Consider the following 25,931-nt stretch of genomic DNA (forward strand, 5'->3'; position numbering starts at 1 on the left):
CACTCCACCCAAAGAACACACACACACACACACAAACACACACACACAAAAAAGCTGACTTTATCACTGGTGGTATCTAGCCATGCAGATAGTTTTGGTTTTATGTGCTGAAGTTTAGAGATAAATGCCTCTGAGTCTATTTCTACTGCTATTATCTCTTTGGTAAAACATACTTCCAATAAAAATTGTTGGCAGCACAGTGTGTGAATGATCCAGACTAAGTTTTTCTGATATTATCTCTTAATGCTTTAAGCACCACAAACAAAATGGCACTGTCATTGGGGTTATGGCAGAAATTGTAGAGATGGATATCTTGAAACCTCATCAGATAAATTTAAAAATATCTGCTACTACTGTTTGTAATTTGGATGAACCAACCATTTAATAACTATGCCATTATGCCACCCCTTTAGAGCCAACAGAACTGTCTATATACTTTGTCTATATAATTGTATATGTCATACAGTATTAGGAATTATGTGTAGAAATCCACATAATATATAATAAAATACATTTTTTATTACACATCCATACAGTCATTGCAATAGCATGTCCAAGGATTCACTGTTTTATTGAGCTATTGTTATATACTATAACAATAGCAAATGGACACAGGCAGAAAAAAAACATTGTAAATATAGCTTTACATACATGTCACCAACTAAAATAACATACAACATTTGCAAACTGGGATGGGTCAGGTGGGTCCTCCCTGCACACTGGAAGGAGTGGTTCGGGTGGGTGAGGTTGGAAATAGAATTGAAGATGTTGGTATGTTGTGCTTTGTTCCTTTCTTCATTATGTACACACTGCTGCACCACCAGCCATGACTTTTCCTCTCACCTCCTCAAACAATCTGAACGAGATAAGAGAGACACGGAAAGTGTTAAAGGGATTTATTATACATGAACACACGCATGCACATGTTGTCCTTGGTGACTTTTGGCGACATTACATAGACTTACATTCATTTCCTGGAGACTTAGCCTAACCCTAGCCACTGCTTGGCTAACCCTAACCTCAACCACTGACCCAAAAATCAGCTTTTTCCTAATTGAGGACACAGCTTTTACTCCCAGTTGGACAAACTGTCCCCAATTAACTAGTCTTTGTGTCCCTGAAAGTACACACACACACACACACACACACACACACACACACATACACACACATTAACTCACCTTAAAACATAAGACCTGGACTTCTGCTGGTCCTTTAACGACACTGGTGGAAAGATAATTAAAATGAGGAGAAGGTTAAATGGGGTCATGAGGTGCTAATAATCTCTTCAGCTGGGAATGTTCTGAGAGACACTGTGTGTGTGTGTGTGTGTGTATGTGTGCGTGCGTGTTTTCCACCGATGATTATCTGGCTCGGTTTCTGCCCTCTTAGCCCATTCTCTCTTCTTCTCACAGCACTCCACTCAGCCTGTTGACTCATGGTAATGTGAAGACTTTGGCTCTGTGTCAGATCATCTGGAGTCATTTTTAGAAGCTGTGGAGTGCCGGGCTGACATCACCTCTACCCCCCCTCCACCCAAAGGCGCTCCCTGTCTAATCCCTCGTTTGCCCCTAGAGGGGCCCTCCCATGTATGGCTGTGCCGTACAGGACCGCATCCCGACACTCTGTACAGACACCCACATGATCACGTCATCTATAGGGCGCAGCTCACTCTACAAGCCTTTGGTAATGTGATCACAAGTGGACAGCTGTAAATACAGGTGTGAATGCATCCAAACACATTGAAGATGCATTAAGATCTAATCACTTGAGATATATGCAAGGGCGATCAGGCAGGCATGTGACCCCATTTGAAGTGTAGGGTGAACACACATGTCCCTGACTGCACTGAAGGTCAACTTTGTAGTGTGCATGTAGCACAACAACTGCATCCAGTTTATTTGCTTATGCCAAACAACTCAGACAAAGAACTGAGGCCTTATATTCAAGGTTAAGTACTTAAATGATTCTGCAGTCGTCCTCTAGCATAAAGACGTGATTGCAAAATGTCAAATATTTTTGTTCTGGCTGTGGTCATAGTCATTTTGCTGTGTTTACATGTAATTTAAATACTGGATTATTCATCACTCTTTGCAGTATCATTTCTCGAATGTCTTTCCAAACAGGAAACGTGGCTTCCTTTTTTCAGGTTCATGGTTTAAGATAACTCACTTAAAAAAGCAATTTTCTTGCTGGAGAATAAAGATCATGTGTACGCTAAGCCAGTTTCTGAAACTTTTAAATGTGTGCATATGTGTATGGAAGTGATTGAGGACAGCTTAAATATCACTGTGGGAGCACCAAAGTGGAATGACAAGAAAAACCATTAACTTGTTTGCTTGTGGGCACATATCATTGTATCCAGAATAATCATAAATGAAGTCAAATTTAAACAAAACAAAATTGATTTCACATTACAAACTGAACAGTTTTCCACAAAAAACAACATATTATACCTTACCTGCCCACTCATCGCATCACCAATAGACAGGTATATTTTTTAGAATATACACAATATTGGTATGAGAATAACTGCATACAAATGTGATGAGGTAGGGTAGAAACGTAAACAATGACCAAAATACATACATGCATATTCAAGTCACTGAGTGTTATTTGAATTATAAGAATTACCATTATATTTTATTTTTTAATGTGCTTTTAAATGAAGTATTGGTTCACACAAGTCTAGTTTGTGTTTAGGAGGAAGAGAGAAGAGACAGGGAAGACATATAAGAACGGGGAACTGATAGTTAACTGACAGGAAAACAGTAGCCTAGTTGACGGTCCAAACAAAGCTATGAGAGAGACCTGCAATCTAAAAAATATTTAATAATGTAATTGGCCCCTTGTGAACATGTTCTGGGTGTACAGCAGCAATTGGATGTGATATAGCGTTTCACAGAGCTGTAAAAAGAAGTCTTTCACAACCTCCAGCTACCCTGGGCATCTCTTTACCAACATGCTGTGCCATCCATCCTTTTTTCTTTGTCCCTCCTCCTCCATCTTGCCACCCACTCTCACCACTCCAAGCTTTTTTTGTTTGTTTTTTACTTTAATGGGACTTCTCTTGTCAAAGCAATTGAGATGACACAGTGAGCATGCCTCCTTGAAAGGAAACACCACACAAGCATTTGAAACACTTAAATGAAAGTGCCAATACCCTCATCCAAATGAGGCTGCCTGATAGTGTGGGTATAAATAGATTAGAGCATTAAAAACATCAAATTTGGTATTTGTATTTGACTGACATTAATCTTTGCCACATTACCACATCCAAAAGCAGGCAGGACTTGAAATGCACAGGATGTACAGAAGAGAAAGGCGGGGAGGAGGGAGAAGAAATGGGGCCGTGAAGACGAGGAAGAAAGAAGATGGTAAAAGGGGTGTTTTAAGAACACAGCAATTTATGGGTGGTCAGCACCCACTGGAGTATTATCAGTCTGCCAAACTGAAAGTCTGAAATCTAATGTATTAATGAGCGGTGTTGAACTACTGTGCTTAGTGCAGTTTTAAGGTACTTGTATTTTATGCTTCTTTATACTTCTTCTTCAATACATTTCAGTTTATGCCACAAAATATGATGCACTGTTATAGATTTAACTACCCAACAGTATACAAAACAGTTAATAGTAGCTCCACCAACTGAAAATGCTGCTTACACCAACTTTTTACATTGTGGTATCGCTACTTTTACTTAAGTAATCTGAATGTCTTTCACCACAATATCAGTCTCTCTCTTGCACAAGAATATAAGTATTTCTTTGTCTTTGTCCTTACCTCTGGATGTTTATGTTGTTGGTTTATTTTCCCTTCTCCTTGTCAGCCTCTGGAAGAATAACCTCTGTTGAGAGAGGAATACACTGTATAGTTTAATTATGTTTTTAAATTGATTTAAATTCTGGCATTGTATTACAGTATCACAGTTTCACAAAAAGGTTGTCCAAAGTCCCAACATTTAGATTAAAGAGATGTTGTAACCTCTACAGATTTAGACTGTATTTACTGTTAACTTTGGTCCTTTGGTTGTCTGCGCATACGTACGTTTGACCTCCAGTTTGCAGGAAACCACGGCCTCTCCTTGAGCATTCTTGGCTCTGCAGGTGTACACACCACCGTCGAAGCTGCAGGGCTTACGGATCTCGAGGGAGCAGATGCCCTGTTGTGCAATCTGACGAAACTTGGGGTCGTCACCAATGACCATCTGATTCTTCAGCCACTCGATCTTGGGCTGAGGGGAGGAGAGGAGACCCTTATAAACTCATTAACATCATAGTCATAGTAACCACTGGTGTCCCCAAATGCAAAAAACAAAAAATCCTCTCAGCTCATGCTGATGTTTTGAAACTAATTTGCTGATTTTTTTTTACAACATCAGCAATGAGCTAGGGGAAAGTTTGAGATTTGTTGACACTTTTCAGTGTGTCAGACAAAGTAAAGACATTATTCAATTTTACATTTAAAAAGCATTTCTGAAATGGGTGCAAGGAGAAAAAAAATCACCCTTTTATTCTAATATGAATAAATATACAATTTTCACACAAACAGAACACTTGAGAGACCGGGTGTTTAGACTGTTGTCAACTTGATTTCCAATGAGCTCAGTTAGTCTATGGTGAGTGTTACAGTTCAGTAGACTTGGAGTAACATAAGACTTTTTTTGACCCCAGGTATGTACTGCTCTGGGTTTAAGTAGCGCTCTCCCTGCATGGATTTCCTGCTGGAACTTCATGGTCCAGGTTGAATTACACGTCAGCTGATGCATTCATAACTGTTTGCCTCAACCCTTTCTCAGTGATGTATGACACATATTTAGACCTGCGTGACTACTCACTACCACTTATATATAGATGTTTCTACTATTTTAGGGAGGTAGTTAACTGACGTATTAGTTCAAATAAAGGTAAAACGTTTTGTGATGACAGTTGTATGCAAAAGTTTGGGCACCCCTTGACAAATAACATATTTTGGTGATTTTTTTTAACGAAAAGATGTAAACACAGTCTCTCTAGGATAGGAAAAAAACAATATTTTCTGCAAACATTAATGCATAGTTAATTTTTATGTCATAAATTGGACAAAAAAAAAAAAAAAGAAAATACAAACATCAATGTGGCATGTGCACCCTAAGAGTTCTGAAGTTTCAGATTCTTTTTATGAGGTCTAAGACCTTAATCAGCCCGTTAGATCTGGGGCATGTCAGTTGTCATAAGGAAATGTCAGTTGGTGCCAGTTTCAAAGCTTCACAAATACTCTGACTCTTCAAACCTTGCACAAACACTCAGCCGTGTGGTTAAACTGAAAAACCTGTTTCGGTTTAACCAGTGACCATGTTCTCTGGTGACTTTCATGGGATGTGTCGGGGTTGTCAGTGTTGTCGGGGTTGTCGTGGTTGTTGTGGTGACGGAAGCCATTGAAAACATGAACAGAACATGTATGTGTCCTCCTAAAGTCTTAAATTATCTTATGTTCAACACAGTATGTTCGTCTGATCCTTTTTTTTATTACATTATGTAAATTAATTGGAGCTTGGCTAAAGTTCAGTCAGGAAGATTTTCTTTTGCATGCCAGGTGTAGTACTGTTGCTCTGTCATACTCATCTCTCACGCATGCTGGCTCTATTTCCTAGCTGTCAATGCCCATGGGCGCAGTTTGAGTTTCAGTTGTCACCAGCTGATCATTTCTAACAGTACAGCAACGCATTTTCATTGTTAGCTGGTTGTTGTCTTTTTAAATATGTTTCTGTCTCTCTGCTTTAGTCTGGCATGCAGCTGTTATGCGTGCCCCTCCACCTCCCCATCTCCGCCCATTCCCTGCAGGATCATCAGTCTCATCAATTCATCAGCTATTAGTCGCATCCGAAGTCATCAGCCACCACCACCACCTGTGTCTGGATTCCATGGGGGGGGATCTGCTAAGGGACGATGTCCTCAAGGAGTCCAAGCACCAAAGACTTATGACTATCATTTCTATTTGTATAATAAATATCATCTTTTTTCCATTCACTTGTCTCTCCTGATTGAAATGGTGTTGCCAACAAGAAACATTCACATTTCTTCACTTATTTTTCTGAAATCAATCTTTTTAAATAACTTCCTTGAGATGAAACGCTGAATCTTGCTGCAGTATCCACACTGAGGGTCACTTGTTAAACCGAAACACCTGTTAACGATCAAAACTTTAAATCAAAACATTTAATTAAAACGGAATCATGCTTGATTTAACATTGATGACATTGGAAAGTGACATTGTTAGAGCCCTGGACTTTCCCATGAGTAAAACCAGGAGGAAGACATTTTAAAGGTAGGAACGGACTTCAGTTGTTTCATCTGTTTGTGTATGTGTGTGTGTGTGTGTTTGTGTGAGAGAGATGGTCTAAACTGAGCCAGTCTGTACCTTTTGGTGACGTAGTTTCTGTATCGTATATGTATGCTTCACTATGGACTTATACTTGTATTTGATACTGCAACAGTCATAAAATTAAAAAATTAAATTGCAGTCATGAATGATTGTTGATGCAATATTGTATACAAATTAAGCATGACTGATGTTTGTACAGGTTGGACGGGTGGACGGTAATTGAGTCGTAATGGTACGGTTGGGGGGTTCCCGTCCTGGGCCCTGCCACGGGCTGCCCATAAAAACCAAATGCCCCGCCAGTGACTTTCCTCTGGCACCGGGACTGGATAGAAGTATGCAATGGAACATCTACAGACGCCTGATGCATTTTGGAAACAAGTGCTGTGGACTGATCAAGTTAAAATAGAACTTTTTAGCCACAATCAGCAAAGGTATGTTTGAAGAAAAAAGGAGCAGCATCTCATGAAAAGAACAGCTTGCCAACTGTTAAGCATGGAGGTGGATCTATCATGCTTTGGGGTTGTGTTGCAGCCAGTAGCACAGGAAACATTACATGGGTGGAGGGATGAATGGATACCACCAAATACCAAGTCTAAAAGCAAACATCACACCGTCTGTAAAAAAGCTGAAGCTGAAAAGAGGATGGCTTCTATAACAGGATAATCATCCTAAAAATACTTCGAAATTCACCATTGACTACCTCAAGAGACGCAAGCTGGGGGTTATTCATCACAGACCCCTGACTAACACATAATTAAAAATCTGTAGGTAGATCTTAGAAGAGCTGTGCATGCAAGAAAGCCCAAGAATATTGCAGAACTAGAAGCCTTTTGCAATGTGGAATGGAAGAAAATCCCACATAGAAGAATTGAAAGACTTTTAGTTGGCTACAAAAAGCAAGCTGTGATATCTGCCAGAGGGGTGTTACTAAGTACTGACTATGTAGGGTGCCCAAACTTTGGCACATGCCACAATGATGTTTTTATTTTTTTAGTTTTGTTCAATTTATGACATAAAAAATATCTATGTTTGCTGAATATATTCCATATTGCAGAGAGGCTGTGTGTTTACATCTTTTCAATTAAAAAAATCACAATCAAAATATGTTATTTGTCAAGGGGGCGCCCAAACCTTTGCATACAACTGTATGTTCAGTAAGTTATTCTCTGCTGAAACATAGATCAAATTTTTCTCTCAGCGTTTGGAGATATGAATGTTGGTAAGTGTTAATTTGACACTGTAATATCCTTTTTTCAGTTGGAAATGTTTCTGCACGTACCAGGATGTGGGTGGAACATTTAAAATGGAAAATGACTTGATTTGAAGGTCTAAAACTAGGTTAAACAAACACTGTAAAGTGAACACATGTTATCTGTTGATGCTTCTCTTCCTATGTTACCCTCAGTGAAAGAGGAGGTGAAGGATGATGTTTTCATCCTGGGTCTTAGCCCAAGTATATTTGATCCTTTGGCAGTGAGGGGAGATGCTGCTGCTGATGAGGTTGATGATAATTTGCAAACCAACACCTCCAACACATGTTAGTGTTGCTAGTGATGGTTTTCCTGTAGGACCTGTGGGTTTTATGTGATTGCAGCAGTTGAGAAAATCACCCCAAAATCTGTGATAAAATGATTGAATCAGGAATTAGTCGGTGAATGCATTATGATTTTAAGAAAAAGAAACTGACAGTGAAGGAAAAGGGTGGGTAGGATTTTGATATATGTGAAAATACATTTTTAGCCATGCTATCAGCAAGGCTCGATGGATAGCAATGTTGGTCAATCCACCACTTTGGTCCATATTGAAATATCTGAACAACTATTGGATGAATAGCCATAAAATTTGGTTCAGACATTCACATGCTCCTAAGGATGAATTGTAATACCTTTGGTGATCCCTTAACTTTTCATCTACATGTAGTGTCATCATCAGGTCAAACTTTAAATTTCTCCAATACTTTAGTTTATGACCAAATACCTGTTGACATCAACCTGAGCTGCACTTTGTAATTAGTGCTAATTAGGGAAGCTAACATGCTGAAATAAGATGATGAACATGGTAAAAATTGTATGTGCTAAACATCAGCATGTTAGCAATCTTCACTGTTAACCTTTAAAGGTCAGTTCAGTTCAGATTAAATGGTATTGCCATTTAAAGATGAAATCTATCCTTTGGCAATGCATCTTGCATGTCTGGGACTAAATCATTAAGTTTTTTTATTTGACAGAGTTAATTGACAAAACAATGTAAATTTCCCCTGCTCTAATTATCTTATTTTCCTCTGTTTCTTTCCTGTCCCTTCCTGTTTCTGTCTTTGGACATGCATGTGGCTGGATGTTACAGGGACAGTCAGTCACACTGATAACAGTGCTGCAGTCTGAAAGGGTGGCAAAAATAGTATCTTCTGTGATACATCTCCACTTAGCCATTACAGGACAACAGACTATACCTCTTATCGCTGTCTCTTCTTTGTCGTCCCTGCCTATCTTCCCCAACATACTCTGCCTCTATACATGACAGCTCTTTATCAGAAAGAACAGGGCAACTTATCACAATACATGCCTTGCTGCTGGACCTCCTCATCAGTTCTTAATGGGCTGTGGACTCTGAGCCAGGGAGGAGACTGCGACTCAATAAACACATGCTATAAAACACTCACACCCCACATAAGTGTGAAATAATTCATTCTATAAAGATTTTTTTTTTAAAAAAAAAGCATGAGAAAGGAAGTGCATGCTTGAGTGGAAGAGAGAGAAACTGAGAGAAACGGAAATTTTATCTTATGTAATTCAAATCTTTGTAATTAACATTGAGGGATTAACCCGTGACAGCAGTTTCATATGTACGGGTTTAAACATGGGTTAAGTACACATTCAGAGTATGTGGGTCTCCTGTATGACAGGGGTATTACATGTCTGTCTCTCCATGGTCTCCCACGGACAATCAGTGGATATGTTTTCTCACAGCTGCTACTACTGGATTGCTCTGGCTGCAGAACTTGAATGCGCTTATCCACAGGGAGAGGCAGGGAGGACTCATTTAGACATGGTGAGTCTGCGTTTAAAGACCCTAATTTCAGAGCCCAGGGCGTGAATCAGCAACTGGGTCCTCTTCCATGCAGGCATCCACTTGGATGCATACTGACACATGCCACTTGAAAAAAATCCCACCACTGTTTCTGGACCTCCTCAGCTGTCTTTGAAACATCTCTCGACCAGCCCTTCCCCATCTTTTCATGGTTCTTCATGTTGGCTGTTGTGGTCAAACTGGGGCTCCTGTTTAAATTTGTCTTAACTACACTGGCATGTGGAGACTGTCCTGCAGACTGCTGCTGTCCTTGGTGAGTAGCCAAGGACAGCTAGGACGCATAATCAACCGTATTTCCACCGTGGCCTGCCACCTAAGCCGTCTGCGTCAGTCAGACAACTGTAAAGATATGTTTAACCAGAGCAACAGCCGCCAAGAACAGTGAGAGACAAATTGAAACTTCACATAGACATACCAGTGTTAGCCCTGCCCCAGTACTGCAGTACATCATTATAGCAGTGATATTAATACCTCATTTGAAGAGCATACTCAAATGATTATCGAAGGGCCCTGGTAAGAACAAAGTTGTTTAAATATAGGATGAAAAATGTTATAATATAATTTTAGCTGTATGCAGCATAAAAATATCTCAGAACTTTCCAGGACAAAACCTTCCTCTCTCCACAGATGTTTCCCCAGCCTTATGTCAAGTGAGCATGTGCTACATCCAATCACAGGTGAAAACAGTAGCCAATCAGCAGCTCAGCGTAGCTCTCAGTAAGACATAATAAGAACACCATTCTGGACAAGATAATAGAAACATGAGCACAGAGCGCATATTAACCTGAGCAGGATACACAGGGGGTCATGGGCATGACACATGAAACAATATACTAATCCACGGGCCTCAATGCAAGCTGCAGTGTGTGTATGGGCAGTAAGTGTATGCCTGACCTTGGGGGATCCACGAACAGAACACAGCAGCTTGGTGGTGTATCCAACAGTAGCAGCACGGTCGCTGAGGGGTGTGGTGAACTTGGGGGCCTCGGAGAAGTCGTGCTCCGGGTACTCAGGAGGCTTGTAGACAATACCTGAGAACACACAGAGCAAGGTCAAGATCTCGTATTGTTTGTGAAGTTACAACACCAGTCTAAATGCCAGTACCTTTAAAGTGGTAACTAATACTAAGTGTTTATTTGAATACAATTCTCAATCCAGACATGATCCTTCTGTACATATCAAAAGCCATGATAATTGGTGGCGGCACTGGAAAGTTTGCTGCTGTGAAGCAGCTGCAGTCATGTGACATACACTACACAGAAGTAGTGGTTAGCCACAAGCACCTAACGTGTGTCTCAGTGTTTTTAACATCTATATTTGTGCAATTCTGGTATTTTTTCATTTAGAAATGTGCCAATTATTTGTATACAACCCTTGTATGCACTGCTGCATTATTTCCTATCATCAGATGCTCGAAATTTATTCACATCCCTACTCACGTCACCTAAAAGCACAAGTACATGTTACAGAATAGCCTTCAATAGGGATAACTGAAATCAATATCACAATAATAATACTACTAAAAATGAACCGCCAACTATTTTGATAATTGATTAATGAAGTAAAGAGAGTAAAGAGTTAAGCAAGTAAAAATTCCAGCTTCTTAAATGTGAATATTTTCGGGCTTCTTTAGTCTTTTATGATAGTAAACTAAATATCTTTGGGTTGCGGACTGTTGGTTGTGACAAAACAAGACATTTCAGGTTGCATCTTGGGTTTTGGGAAACAGTAATAGTCATTTTTCACTATTTCCTGACATTTTATAGACCTGGCAGGGGTAGGAGAACCTACGGTGGCTGTGAAACTCGCAAAAAACACAGCCCTCTCTAGAGCCAGTGTTTGGTTTGTCCATTCTGGGCTACCGTAGAAACATGGTGGTGCAATATGGCAGTCCTGGAAGAGAACCCGCTCCCTATGTAGATATAAAGGGCTCAATCTAAGGTAATGAAAACACCACAATTCTTATTTTCGGGTGATCATACACTAATTAAAACATAATTATGAATAATGTATTCCATTTCTACCAAGTCCGTTCTGCTAGATGCCACTAAATTCTACACACTGCACCTTTAATCGATTAATCAAGAAAATAATTGACAAATTAATCGATAATGAAAAATAATCGTTAGTTGCAGCCCTATTTAAAATGTCTTAAAAATAAAAGTAAAAAAAAAAAAAACATTGCAAATGTTCTCAAATGAATCAAAAATTAATTTGCCACTGTTGTGTTGCCATAGGATATCATTATGATATGATCAATACTCTAAAAGTATAGATAAGAAACCCAACAAGTCACGACCTTTCAGATTACATTCTTGAGAGTGAAACTCAACCACACCTACATCACTGAATGACAGTCCTTGCAGGGAGGCAGGCACAGGTAAATATAAACACACCAACACACACACACACACACACACACACACACACACACACAGGAAGAGAAACATTTACTCTGGCAGCTGTCTTAATGTTGTCTCAGCCTCTCTTGGCACCTGCCACTGGCCAAGACTGACTTACGATTCAAACAGTGTCAAGGGCATTTCCACTCCTCAAGTCTTCACTTTAACTACACACACACACATACTCAAGAAGACTGCAGCTCATTAAAATAATGTCACTATAGTGCCCACTTATACTGCAGTGCTACCACTAAAACTCTTTATTGTATCAACAAATTAACTCAAAAATTAGAGAACGAATCAAAAGAAGGTCACCTGTCTTCTGGATAGTGGCCACGTCCTTGGTGATGGCGCTCATTTCACTGATGCCCACTTGGTTCTCAGCAAACACCCTGAAGGAGTACGAGTTTCCCATGATGAGGTCTGAGACAGTGGCCGTTAGCCTGTGATAGTGCTCCAGCACTGTGAACCATTCCTGCAGCGGAGCAGAGCCAGTTTAGTACAGCACAGACAGAAAACTATACTGTGATGTATCCTTATAGGATCAGTTATTAGTGAGCTATCATTACCAATTATTAGCCTGTCTTATGTTTTCTGTCTGACTTTGATATACATCTTTGTGCTGGCAGTTACATTTTAGCTATATAAATTTGATGTATTATTATTGTTATTTTCATTTTGACAGGCAATGTGATCTAATTCTACCTAATCGTTTCCTCCTTCCATCCATTCAGACATCTGTTGCGGAGCTCATACGTAAGGATCACAAAGGCCTGTTTTAGGCTAATTCTCTAAACACGTCATTGTACCACCATGAATTAAAGTGTGACTTTCTGTGCATGTTTGTTTGTTTTCAAGTGTGTCCAAGAGAGTGTATTTTAAGTTCTTGGCTCTGGTAGTATTTTGCTAAAAATTTTAAAGGCTCCCTGGCAGCAGTATCCCATCACATTGCTGCCAGAACCATTTTTGGCACCATGACTCACAACTTTAAAAAGACCTATTAACATTTTGATAGACTGTCAAGTAAACCCCAGAGAAAAAAGGCACACTGAAGTAATCCAAGGCAGATCTACTGATTAGAGGCGTTTATCCGTATTGTATGAAGAAGAAAATGGGATTGGGGAGCAGTTGATGTCTAAATATTTTGCACATCTAGATCACCTCATATTACACATGTACATGTTAATGTTTCCAGTTGAATCAGTAGTTAATCAGCTGGATGAAGTGTCAGTATGCTGGAAATTAATTAGTTGGATGAAACATCGGACAGCAAAAGTGTTTATATCTGTTCCAAACAGTCTTCATAGAGATATAGACTAGCTCAAATATATCATTTTTTCAGACAGTCTCTTGTGAAAGGGGTTGCTCAAACATTGCTGATGTTCGCACCTCCACACACAAGTTAGAAATTGTCAAACGCAGCACCCCCAAATTCTGCTTCAGATGCTGTTCAACACCTTAACCCCCCCGATGCAAATAAAATATCCAAAATTGTCTTCCCATATGGCTGGGCTTTTGAAAAAAAATCTCTTTCTATTCCACAATTTCCATTCAATTTGTATAATGTCTGCAACTCCACACACGGTCTGACAACATGATTAGTTTGGTGTAAGACGGTGTATTTGTATGTGAGCTCAGGCCGTACCCCGGTCTTCTTGTCGGCCTTCTGGATGGTGTATCCTGTGATATCAGTGTTGCCATTATCCTTGGGAGGAGTCCATTCCAGAGCAGCGTTGAAGCCCCAAGTGTCCACCAGCTTTACACTGGCAGGAGGACCAGGCAGCTCTGAGGAGACACATTACTGTTAACTATTACTTAAAAAGATTCAAATCATCACCAGTGTGTTCCTAAAAGTACGAAAGGTCTCTGCTCCCAAAAATGACTCATATATTTGTATGGTAACACCTCTAAAGTCAGCTCGCACATTAAACACCAACAGCTGACAGCTGGCTCAAGCACTCTGGGTCAAATGGCATCATTGTTAGAGGTGTGATATATGTGGGCGAGTGCTTTGGATTTCATTTGGAGGAAGTCACAAGTCTTAAAACCAATGAGGCGTGTGTTTGTCAACAAGTCCGCTAAGGAGATTCAACAGTGAGGTCTGAAATTCATTCATACATGTCGCACGCACACGCCTGCTTCCATATGTGTGCTTGTTTATGTTGTGTTCAAACATACGTTTGCCATGTGCGACTCACCAACAATCTGAAGGGTGAGGGTGGTTCTATCTTCAAAGCTGTCCACCTTAACAACCATCTCATAAACACCAGAGTCCTCTCTTTGAGCTCCACGGATAAACAAGATGCTGTCCTTGGTGCTGTTCCTGATGTTGACCCTCTTTGGATCCAAAGGCTGACCATCCTTAGACCAGGACACGATAGGTTTGGGCTTTCCCTGAGGAAAGAGATGAGGAGATGAAAGGTAAAGTGTGTGGTGACTGTAAAGTTCTCTATGTTCACTGTACATGTTCCTCATGGGATATTCAGTATGTAATATCTGTGTGCTGGCTTACAAGAAACGGGATGACCAGGTTGATCTGCTCTCCAACCTTCTTGATATAGCGAGATCTGAGAGTGCGGGGCATGCGGATCTTGGGGCGGTCTGAAAAACAAGAAGTCAAGTCAAGCACGTTTTATATTCTGATGATCTGAATCTGATTTGTTGCACTTGCTGATACATTTTTGAAAAAAATGACACGACTAACTCAATCATCCACTTGACAGCTTCAGCCATCATTACAGCGTACAGTGCACTAATTTCAAAGTGTACTCTTCCCACTCGTTTTACAAAGAGGGTCGGTCATGTTTGTGCAACATGACAGGTCAACAAGCCCTAAATAGACTGGCCACTGCTAGCAAAAAGCTTCATCACAGAAGGAGCTCAAATTTAAGCACCAACTTAGTTAATAATTGTTAAAGGATGATGATCCTGTTTTGCATTTATAAACAGTATAAACATTTAATAAATAGCTTATAATAATTATAATGTAGTTGTAAGAAGCTATAAGGACATTTTTAACTGGGGATGGTGTATAAACAGAGCAGTATAACACAGTTGTAATGATATAAAATATGTCCTTATATGTGCTTTTAACTACATTATAGTGTGTTATAAACAATTTATTTAATGTTTGTACTGCTTGGAAATGCTAAATTGGGAATTAAAGGTATTATAGTAGTGTTACCACATTTAATATCATAAATATTGACATTTAAGTTTCATTGATGATAATGACTAGTAATACATAAAAATGGATGTAGGGAATCTAGCTGGACAAAGTTCCTGTGTCTGTGCGTGTGAGGAAAAGTACAGTATCTAGGCAGAGAGGCAAAGGAAGAAGACCCTGCATCCAGCAGCTCTTAAAATAGCTTTAGTGACGAGAAAGTCTTGGATGAACCCTGACAAGTGTTCCCTCATGTCATGCACAAAGAAGCAGCAGGAGGATGTCATCACTTTCAACTGATTGGTCCAACATCATATCTAGAGACACTGAAGTACAACAGACTCTAAACTGCGGTGACTGCTGGTGTGTTTTAGCTGTAAATATAATCTTGTGGATGAAATTGGTTGAGTGGTTGAGACTTAGCAGCGATATTTATTTATGCTGGATGGTTTGGTTCAGGCTGGGTGCTAAGTATCAAGAACTGCATCCCTCGCATGTTTCTGCATAAGCAGCAAACGTCTGAAAAGCTCTTTGGGCTTACAGGATATATAAAACCACAGAGCTGCTGCCCTCCATCACCTTTCTCACCCTGCTCCAGCCACTGTCTCTCCTCATCAAGACGTCTTCTGATCTGAGCCCAACGACATCCTTTCCATTTTCTTATTGCTTTTCTGTCACACTCTTTCCCTCTGTTGTACTCCATCTCACTTGGTTTCTTGCCCACTCTGTCTCATCCTCCTTGTCCTAACATTTGGTGCTATAATTCAGGCTGTTGGGACCTTGCTGCACATTGCTGCAGGGATCTGCCTCCGGGAACCATCATTCCCAATAAAGTCTACCTCCAGATTTGGCTCAAACACTAATCCGCGCTAATCAGCACACTTCCCAGCAATGCCCAGAAGTGTTGTTGACATTACAGCATCCAGTAGCCAGCAAGTCCTCCTGCAAACATTCTATAATCTGTCTTTGTCTCTGGATAAAAGTGTCTTTGTGGGGGGCTTTCAGCATATGTGGGACAGTGTGTCTTTATCAAAAGCTTGTACATGTATGTGGTTGTCTGGTCAGGACAGTGTGTGACTGACACACAGCTGAATTTAACCCCCACAAGCCACCCAGAATCCGTCAATTAGGCTCGTGTTTCGCTCCCCTCAGTTGACCAGCAGTTCTGGTTGCATGACCGCATTTCTCCACTAAACTTTCCTGTTTGTTCGCAGTAGTTTGAACCCCAAGCAGGAAATAGACAGTCAGAGACAGTAAGCTGTCCTTCTGAAAGTGGATAACTGGGATAACTGTCAGCTCAGGTCTACATGTCAACGTGACTCAAAGTGTGAATGCTGATGGAAATTCACAGCTCCGGTAGCAAAACCAACTCTGGTTTAAACAGAGTATCACAATGTAATTTTAAACATACTGTATCCAACCAGCTAGATAGGAAAGATATACAGACTGGAGCTGGGTATCGAACTTTTTTGGGCAACAGAATATCAAAACCGTCAAGCACTGAAAACGGGAATCAAACGCCTCAGATCTGTAATCTTGTTTGCATATCATTCATGATTTAAATCATAATATTAGATTAAATCTCGATGAGGTGAAGTTCTTGTACGACTGCTTGTGTTTTGACACCATCTGAAATCGAGAAATTTGGTTTCTCTTCTAAACTGAAACACGACTAGCCATGCTAGTGGCTCTGTGAGGCTGCAGCATTTAGGCACAATGTTAGCATTTTTGAGCTACATGCTAACATCAGCATGCTCAGTGTTACAATACAAACATGCCAATGTTAAGCAAGTGTAATGTTTACAATGTTCACCATTTTAATTTTAGCGTGTTAGCATGCTAACATTAACTACTCGGCACTGAACACAAAGCCTGATGGGAATGTTATCATTTTTGCAGGTATCTTGTCATATAACAAAGTATTAAACAAGTAACATTTTTGACCTGACGATTGTGCTGGGTGAGAAATGAGGGGATCTGCAAAGTGATTACAATTCATCTTGAAGGGGACATGAATGTCTGCTAAAAAATTTCAAAGAAATCAATCTAATAGTTGAGATATTTCAGTTTGGAAAATTTCAGTTGTTTCCATTCCTGAAAGCAAAGTATCAAAAAAAGTATATTTTTTACTATGAGCACTGACAATCTGGGATTGCGTTGGAAATAGCATTAAAAAAATTACAGAGACAATGAAATCTTTAAAAATGAATTGTTATCATATGCTATGGATATGTTTATATAATGTCATTAAGTGATACCTGCCAGACATCATAGATAAACTGCCATAAGTTTTAGTGAGAAAGTGACAGTTGCACTCACGAGTCAATAAAGTCAATAAAGTCAATAAAGAATATGGCTTCCAGATGGCTCATTAGCCAAATGATTTCCTTTACCTGACAGAGACTGCTATTAAATCATCTTGAACACTGATGCAGCACTAACCAGACAGTGACTCACTGCAGCACCCATGTGTGAGACTATGTGGTGCTGTGGTGAAACAGATCTTGTTCACTATAAGAGGAAAAGTGTCTGGGTCTAGTGTTTTTCTTTGGTCATGTGACTTGTATATCTATATCCTAGAAATGCAATATTGACTACAATCAGATAATCAATTAAGGTTCATGTTACATACAAAATACATTTTATGTCTCATCTTGTTACCTTCGTGACAAATCTCTGTAAGTCCTTTAAGGTGTTACCAGCCACAAACAAATACTCAAAGACTGCTGCTATGATTTAATAAAATAAAAATACAAGTAGACATTTTGTGAGTGCACAACCTAGTTATATGTCATACCTGCTGAAGGTGTGTGTACATACAAGTGAAAGCATGTTTTACAGCTAATGAAAGGTCTTGTCAGCACCTGTGGGATTTATGTGCATACATCTGTGCAGTCCATTTGAAACCCTGGTAGTTAATACTACCTCTGTCTCCCTGGTTGCAACATGAGTATTTTAAGGATAGGTCATAAGTTACAACTATCAGAGAGCTCCTGATAAAGACAGGGACAGACAAGTTTCTTTATTTACACCAAAAACTAAAAAACAACAACAAAAAAACAACACCTTTAGGGAAATTTTGACTTTTGGGGAGAAATCCAAGAAAAAATTTGACTTTTCACATCTATTCCTTTTGCTAATAATCTCATACTGTATGTTTAACATAAGAGTTTAGCCAAACTTTGTCAGAGTTTGTATGTAGTATGACAGATTTTCAAAGTTTGGTCTGCACTTTCTCAATGTTTACACATGCTCATGATTGCAGTTTGGGCTTTTTATATATTCCTCCCTGCATTTCTAAACTGAGTGGAATTTTCCTTTAAGTAGATACCTATAAGTGGCCTGTTTTATAGTTTGGAAAATGACATTTGGCTGCTACTCACCAACAATCTCACGGATTGGCACAGGCTCCACAAGAGTACCAGGTTCACTGCGGCCACCAGGGTTTACAGCTATCACGCGCACATGCAGCAGGTCACCGGCTGTCAGATCCTTGATGCAGTAACGGTGAGCTGGTATCACCTCCTCATTAGCTACAACCCAGTCTGTTGCTGCGGGGAAAAAGAGTTTGAGTTATTATGTGGCTTTTAGTGCTATTTATCACTTTTGCTGTGCGTATATGTGACATGATAGCATGGAAGGCTGCAAATAATTTTCTTCCTATAGGTTTTTTTTCATTCATCTAAGTGTAAAACATCCCTTAATGGGATACGTTAAGTGGTTTATCGCCTGTCGACACACGTTTACAAACAACTTGCCCATAAGGAGTACACTGTGACTGCCATGATGAAATCTCAGAAGGCATGCTGTCATCTGAGCAAACGAGCACTTCTAAAAGTGGTGTCAGGAGATACAGTGACAGCCGGTGAAATGCTGCCTGCCGTATACGGCCTGGACCCAGCGATGAGTCTATCTGCCCTCTGACACTCCGGGGACAGGTGCAGCCTCGCAGCCTCACATACTGTACGTACACACAAAGCACATGAATGTGTTCACTAGCGTTTCCAGACTTACTTCCATCCTTGCAGTACTCAATGGAGTATCCGTCCAGGCCGGAGTCTCCAATGGTCTCGGGTGTCTGCCAATTGATGGTGAGGCTGGAGTTGTTCACATCTTCCACAGATACGTTCAGAGGAGCGCTGGTGGGGGCTGAAGGAGATTTAGACAGTGTAGATTAATTAAGGGGTGTAGTGGATGAGAGTAAGATGAGATGAAATTACACAGAAAAACAAAAAATGCTCTCCATTCTACATCACCATTTGGGATTTAATTTCAAACATATTCAATACTGCATATCAATTTCCATAATGATTCATCATCTGATGTTATTATTATGTCAGTAATCTTATTATCATCCTGTCAACAATGGAGTTTAGTTGAATTAAATCTTTGTGCCAAGTGCCAACAATTTTCCATCATCCTATGAATCATCTGGGAGGAGTAGTTGCAACACATTTCAAATGGTGTGTATCTCACTGGAGCTGGAACAGAAATGTTCACTATGTCATCTCTCAGTGACTTTGATTTGGTGTTCGAAGCAGAGCATAAATGTTGGTGTTACCTGGAGGAGGCGGGGGTGTGGGCGCTTTGGGTGGCTCCTCAACTACGGCAGCTTCTGCTGGAGCAGCTAGCGTTAAAAAAACAGCAGGTCTTAAAAAGCGATAAATAACCAGAGCATCTTTTCCAATAGTAACATTCCAACCTGTAACTTTTCAAAACTACATTCACAGTCAGATTTTAAATTTGGATGAGCTACTGCATGCGGATCACTGTGGGTTTCTATTGGAAAAGATATCAAAGGGTTCAAAGTTTTGTTAAAAATATACTGGGCGTCACAGCTGGGGAAATGCATGATGGATAGCACTTGATTGATGCCATATTAAATAAAGCAGTCGTTGTTTGTGAATGTTTGCAGAGTACTTTGTGACTGAGTAGTTATGCTGCCGTCTGTGTGGTGGTTTATGTTTACCGTCTGCGGGAGCATCTGCAGCGGGGGCAGCAGCACCGTCTTCAGCGGCGGGAGCAGCAGCTAGTGTTAAAATGCCATTAGGGAAGCCAGTTAATGACCTACATTATGACGTTACTCGTGCAAGGAATCAATCAGATTCAAGCTAATTGAATCAAAATGTACACCACTGAAGCAAGCAGCAGGACAGCGCAGTGGGGACGAAGCTTTCTGTATTTCACAGTGACAAGAATGGAGGATGAACACATTTTAAGACCATTACATGTTAACATAAAGAAACATAATGGATTGTTGAAAAAGACCGAAATAAAACATGAAAATGTACACATGAGGAAGTTTACAGATAGAAATACTAGTAAAGACAACAAGTCAAAAGCAGGTAACACACAGCATGTGTGGGAGAAAGTTGGACACACAAACACATATCATGCCTGTGGTGTGTGTTTACCCTCTGTGGGAGTTGTTGAGGCGGCTCCTTCCTCAGTGGCCATGGTATCAGCAGAGGTTAGGGGTTACATGTTGAGGTTAATAGGCAAAAACAATACCTGTCGTTCTACTACATCCACCACTTATGTACTTTACCATCAAGGAATGGTGAACAACAGAGTCTTTAAATGTAATAAAATAGAGACGCCTTCTACTGCAGGAGGACAGGCAGAGTAAGAGAAGTCAAAAACCAGTAGAACAATAATGAACAAATGGGGAGTAACTGGTTGATCTCTGGATCTAGCAGTACCTGGGTGGTGATGTAGATATCACTGGTGGGTCCAGCAATGCAGCCATTGTATAGGTCCCATAAATTATGTGCTGCAAGTTGTTCCTTTACTTCTTACAGGAACTGTGTCTGCAGACGCAGACTGCACGGACTTGGGCAGGACTTGGCTGTGTCATTGTGAATGTAAGCAGATTAATGGTAGCATTAACAGTACTGTGATTTATCCTCAGCAAGGGTAGTCACATTTTTGCAGCTAGTAAAGAAGTTATTTCTATATCTGGAGAAAATGGCCTTGACAAAAGCAGTTGTGGTCTATTAAGTTAATTAAAGTCCACTGCTATTTCCAGTCTCCAGCAGTCCTGCAACATAAACAGTTCAACCACTGATGCCCAGAATGTCTTCATAGACACAGATTCGTGTTGATATTATACTATACCTCGTGATGAAGTGACATTAGAGCAGATTCTAGTCTTCACTGGTAGCTTCACATCATGTAGTGATGGACTACCACATTTTGTAAGAATATTTCAGGTCTGTTAAAAGAGCAGGGCTAGTGTATCCTTTGACACCAGCCAAAGTCAGCTGCATTCACCTATTTTATCAATGGTCAGTTATACTGTGTGAGTTAGTACTGAAGCATACAAGCTGAATGTGAGTGCAACATCAATAAATAGCAGAATTCTGTGCTTTAAATTCGCCCAGAGATCCTGCACCCCTGCACCCCTGCAGGATCTCTGGGATACTTGAAATTTCAGGAGCCATATTGATCATCAAGTGCAAGATAACTCATGATGTCACTATTGATGCATGCAGAAGAAGACCAACTGTTAAACGGGTGTTAAACGTGTAAAAACTGTTTGTATGACTGATACTGTTCATATAGCTTTATGTGGAAAAGACCATGCTCCCAAATTCTAGTCACTTATGAATGTTTAATTGTAAGTCCCTGCATGACTGAGATTTAATCAGATTTAATAAGCAAACCAATTACACTTTAAACCAAAAACGTTGACTAGTTGAGATTAGTAAAGTCAACTAACTCAAGTTAATTTTCAAGACAGATTTCCGCAGTTATGATAATGCCTTTATCTCCTTGCTTCAGTACCTGGAGCGCTTCCCTCAGCAGCGGGGGTGTCCTCTGCTGGGGCGGCGGGCGCTCCCTCTCCCTCCTGGCCTGCAGGAGCTGCCTCTCCCTCGGCTGCAGGAGCTGCCTCTCCCTCGGCTGCAGGAGCTGCCTCGGCTGGTGCTTCGGCTGGGGCAGCTTCCGCAGGTGCAGCCTCTGCAGGTGTTTCCGCAGGTGGGGCCTCTACAGGAGCGGGCTCAGGCTCCGGGGCGGGCTCAGGTGCCTTCACCGGAGCCTTCTTGGCTGGGGACTTCTTGATGGGCGCAGGTTTGCCTGGCATCGTGCTGACAGACGGCCAGTTCCTCTGGATGAAGAAGCCAGCAGGGGTTTAGGTAATATATATAGAGTGTGAGGGTTGGTGGGCTTGTTGGGAACTCCACCTCCTCCATTCCCAGACTTTGATACCCACCTCCTCATTTGAGTAACATCCTAATGCCTGTTTTGACCTGGAACCTGGTCAGCAAAACAGAGGCAGCACAAATCCTAGCTCAGTTTGACGTCAGTAACACTTTAAAAAAAACATGGACAAGAAATAAAACAAACATTTAAGAAGTTATATGATGAAAAATAGCATCCCATTCTGATACAATGGCCTAATAAACGGTCACAATAGTATTGGCGCCCTCATGTGGACAACATAAATAAGCAGACAACCAAGACAGTGATGTGAAGAATGGCATGACTTTATTGTGTCCATTGTTCAATGTTAGACATATGGGATTTGATGTGGTTATAGAGACATGCCATACAACCATTATTAGGCCCCCTTTTAAGTCAAGTGCTTCTTCCTTCTGGAGGAAGACAATAAAACCACCAAGGAGGCCAATTTTTCTGCATACAGGGGCCAAGCCTTCTCTTAGATCTCTACACTTTTTTTTTTTTGAGTGATTGTTGTCGCAGATGCACTGACTATTTACAGTGTTTACAACATTGATGTCATGTACAAAAGAGAAAGAAACCTTTACAAATATTTGCATAAGAAAAACAAATGTCTGCTCTTAAAAAACAAACGTGAAAAGAGGAAGATATCCAGTTATTAAAAATCCTTCGCCTGTGGTAAGGTTAAGCGTGGTAGGTCCAATGAAACAACACTTTGGGAACACACCAGGGATACATGCATTGATGTTACATCTCCATCTCCAGAGTAATATCTGTTCTTACACTGCTTCTCACTCTCAGGCAACTCCTCAAAGATGTCCAGTCTTTCATACTTATGGTTCTTGAAGTTTATAACGGCATCAAATCGCACGCATACACCGCTCAGCAGTCCAATCATGATACACGCGTTAACTGATACACACACCGTGATTACCAGCCAAAAAGGTCAAAACAGATACCCACTCTCCACCCAAATCTGGGCATCAAGGTGACAAGATTAAAGCGACATCAGAGTAGGTGAGAAGAAGTGATGATGTATCTTCTTCTAAATCTAGGCCTCCGTGTGGTAGATCGAAGTAGCTGAAAAGCAGCTTTAGGCCAATTTGTGTTTCAGGCACAGATAGACTTAGGCATCATGTCTCTACTTTATATCAGCACCCTGTTTGGAAAGCAGAGGAACATCTGGACAGAACGTGGCAGTCTGAGGTACTTCAGGGTCAAGGGGCACAGAGCTGAGAGGTTTAAGTGTATCTCTACTATCTACAGTTTCCTCCTCTTTTTAATGCTGTCTTCCTTCATCACAACAACAGTCAAAATGTGAGCAATAAATACTCTCTGTAATCTAGTACTCTAACATATATATTATGTGCAAACCGATGACGGAAAGGGATGGGAGGAAGCCACTTAAAAATGAGATTCAACTGTTCTTACCCCCTCTTAACTCTTAAAAACAATGCATGTTTGAAAAAAGGTTGAAAAAAGGGTTATCAGAGGTATAAAGAGCAAATACACCGAGGAAGGAAAACGCATCTTGTACAGATTCTAATCACTCGATGGCAGTTTTTTTGATGGATGTGAAGTGATTGAAGCAGTTATGGCGGAAGTTCGATGCCTCTACGCTGCGGACAAGCGATGACATGTTAGGTATACGTCGGTGATAATTGCTTTATGCAGACGATCATTGAAGATGACTCAGTATAAAATCCTACAAAATCAACATTTTCAAAGCTGCATCCTCATCTATCACAAGAGAATTTTGTGTTTTAAAACGAATCTAAGTACAGTATATAAGCAAGCAGAGCCAGAAATGTTCGACCGTGATGGCAGACTAGATAAACAAGCAGTTGTTTTTTTTTTCTGTGTGTTTACGATACAGTATGTGGAGTCAGGTCGATATCTGCTCAATCTGCTGCAGTCAGTTGGCTCTCATAGTCCACAGGTGGATAATGAGGGAGTGTTTGGTGCCAACATGACGGGCAGTTTCTGTGGTTACGACATCGGTACATCACCACGGATAATGACGTCTTCTATACAGACTGACCCTAAAACCCATTCATTATTCAGTTCCTTATTCCCCCATGCATGTTACTCTTACAGCTTCACAGTTCTGATATCTGATCCATGATAAATCTCTCTGAATGAAAGGCTGAACTGAAAAGAATAAACATTCAAGGCCATTTTCATAGTTGTGTTATTTTGTGTTATATTCTACTGAGCACCTTTGAAAAGTCAGAAAGAACGACAGGAGAGCACTGAGGCAGATGCTGCCATCTAGAGGAATTGCTAGTGAACTGCAAGATCATCTGATAATCCCCTTTGATACACGGTCACTGACACAGCCTCCTAAATTAATCCAATTACCACAAGTAGAAAATAAAGTGCATTTTTGGCTGTGGTCGAGTGATGGTCCTACATCTGGGGAAAATCAGAGTCAGTTACTTCTGAGGTTAATTTCTTTGTAAAATGAAGCATAAAAGAAAACCAGAAAGCACCAATAGTTAGAGTGAAAGTTGTGGCAGTCAAATAAAAACAAAAGAAAAGAATGAGTCTTGATCAATAGGATTATAGGTAATATTTTGCATCATATTATTCTGGTCACCATGCACTTGCAGATTCAATAACAACCCATCTGGAACAAACAGAGAACAGACGCGTCAACGTCTCTCCCCGACATGATCATCACAGCTTCCTATGATCGCAGTTAAATTGTCTTTCCAAAGTTCTGATAGCAGGGCAGAGCAAACCCTTCATCTGTAATCACTCTCTATGTAGATCCTTTACATTTAGCTTTGTAACTGCTCACTGAGCACACAGTAATGTTCATTATTCAGTCTTTAAAGTCTCGCTGGGACTGCACTTTCTCTGTGTCAGCCATAATAAAGAGTCTTTAGTTCCATAACTTGACTGACAGTCACATGTTTTTCTTCAGAGTGTAGCCTGGAGAGTGGGATCCAGACTGCCTTCCCGTTCTGGAGACTCGATGCAATTGGCCGACTCCTGGAGCTTCAGCAGCATGGCCATCTGTGGAGCAGGAAGAAGCAGGCAGAGTGAGTTAAACTGCAGATTAACAGACTTGCTTTGTTTTCCAGGGTTAGATTTGGTATGGCATAGATGAAATACTTCTTGAAATATTGCTCACAAGTGTGCAATTAACATTAACATAAAAATGATTTCTAGGATATTTTTTAGCTATGTTTGGTCTCCACTAACTCCTGAGGGAAATATCTGGTTCTTTAACTGCTGTTTGATGCTGAATGGACGTACAGTGAGTTTATCAAAGATTTTTGACTGTTAACAGCTTCCTGCTGCGGTTGCAAATAACACTGGTGAGAGCTGTGAGACTGAACCAAAACAGTAAAGTTGTGGGCCAGAAAAATAAGCAAAACCATGATTTGAAAGATGCAAAAAAAAGCTCACAACCAACAACCAACCAACAACACAAACCAACTCTGTCTAGTCCCTAATCTCAATAGAAACTTTCACTCACCAGCGGGTCTGACTCCATTGTGCTGGGTGGAGGTGTATCTTTGGGGGGCTTCTTCTCCTCGCTGGGTGGACCTATACTGGGGGGAGGTAGGTGAAAGAGCCTGGACTGGTCCTGCTGTGCATTTGGCCAAGGGAGGGTTCCTCTCACCCACTCCACTGGATCCTCCCATACTGCCTTCTGCCCATGCACCTGCGGAAACAAACACAAGTCCAGTGTAAAACAGCAGGTAAAGAGGTTACTTCTTGTTGTG

The 25,931-nt window shown here is 40.6% G+C and overlaps 2 protein-coding genes and 1 long non-coding RNA gene across 10 annotated transcripts in view; 1 reads left to right on the forward strand and 2 right to left on the reverse strand.

Annotated features, from left to right (window-relative positions):
- Positions 1-552: 552 nt before the first annotated feature.
- mybpha (myosin binding protein Ha) lies at positions 553-22,404 on the reverse strand. 3 transcript variants are annotated; one of them, XM_042408613.1, is made up of 15 exons: positions 22,226-22,404; positions 21,799-22,120; positions 19,982-20,041; positions 19,574-19,639; positions 19,027-19,161; positions 18,396-18,563; positions 14,362-14,450; positions 14,048-14,243; positions 13,495-13,634; positions 12,165-12,324; positions 10,342-10,478; positions 4,045-4,231; positions 3,781-3,844; positions 1,182-1,224; positions 553-856 (listed from the first exon to the last, which is right to left on the reverse strand). In XM_042408613.1, exons 2-13 carry the CDS (start codon positions 22,094-22,096, stop codon positions 3,804-3,806), a joined length of 1,677 nt encoding a protein of 558 aa, XP_042264547.1. In that variant the 5' UTR covers positions 22,097-22,120; positions 22,226-22,404; the 3' UTR covers positions 553-856; positions 1,182-1,224; positions 3,781-3,803. The 3 variants fall into 3 exon arrangements, with proteins under 3 accessions (XP_042264547.1, XP_042264548.1, XP_042264549.1); XM_042408614.1 differs by lacking the exon at positions 22,226-22,404 and having other exon boundaries at positions 21,799-22,148; XM_042408615.1 differs by lacking the exons at positions 21,799-22,120; positions 22,226-22,404 and adding an exon at positions 20,427-21,780.
- LOC121895490 lies at positions 22,060-25,769 on the forward strand. The gene is made up of 3 exons (XR_006095780.1): positions 22,060-22,148; positions 25,124-25,241; positions 25,685-25,769. It is a non-coding gene; the product is annotated as an uncharacterized LOC121895490 (long non-coding RNA).
- LOC121895442 (neuron navigator 1-like) overlaps positions 22,479-25,931 on the reverse strand; it is a 108,635-nt gene continuing 105,182 nt past the window's right edge. For all 6 annotated transcript variants that reach the window (XM_042408589.1, XM_042408591.1, XM_042408587.1 and 3 more), the window contains 2 exons: positions 25,682-25,870; positions 22,479-25,215 (listed from right to left, as the gene is read on the reverse strand). In XM_042408589.1, the coding sequence (XP_042264523.1) occupies positions 25,120-25,215; positions 25,682-25,870 (285 nt within the window). In that variant the 3' untranslated portion in view covers positions 22,479-25,119. The remainder of the gene's footprint in view (positions 25,216-25,681; positions 25,871-25,931) is intronic.

This window comes from Thunnus maccoyii, chromosome 4 (assembly GCF_910596095.1).
Source record: "Thunnus maccoyii chromosome 4, fThuMac1.1, whole genome shotgun sequence".
Classification (NCBI taxonomy): domain Eukaryota; kingdom Metazoa; phylum Chordata; class Actinopteri; order Scombriformes; family Scombridae; genus Thunnus; species Thunnus maccoyii.

Coding starts and splice junctions, on each gene's coding strand:
- mybpha (XM_042408613.1), bottom strand. CDS start 22,096: ATGCCAGGCAAACCTGCGCCCATCAAGAAGTCCCCAGCCAAGAAGGCT. Junction 19,640..19,981: donor TGCAGATGCTCCCGCAGACG/GTAAACATAAAC, acceptor TTTTAACGCTAG/CTGCTCCAGCAGAAGCTGCC. Junction 13,635..14,047: donor CCTCACCCTTCAGATTGTTG/GTGAGTCGCACA, acceptor GTGTCTCCTCAG/AGCTGCCTGGTCCTCCTGCC.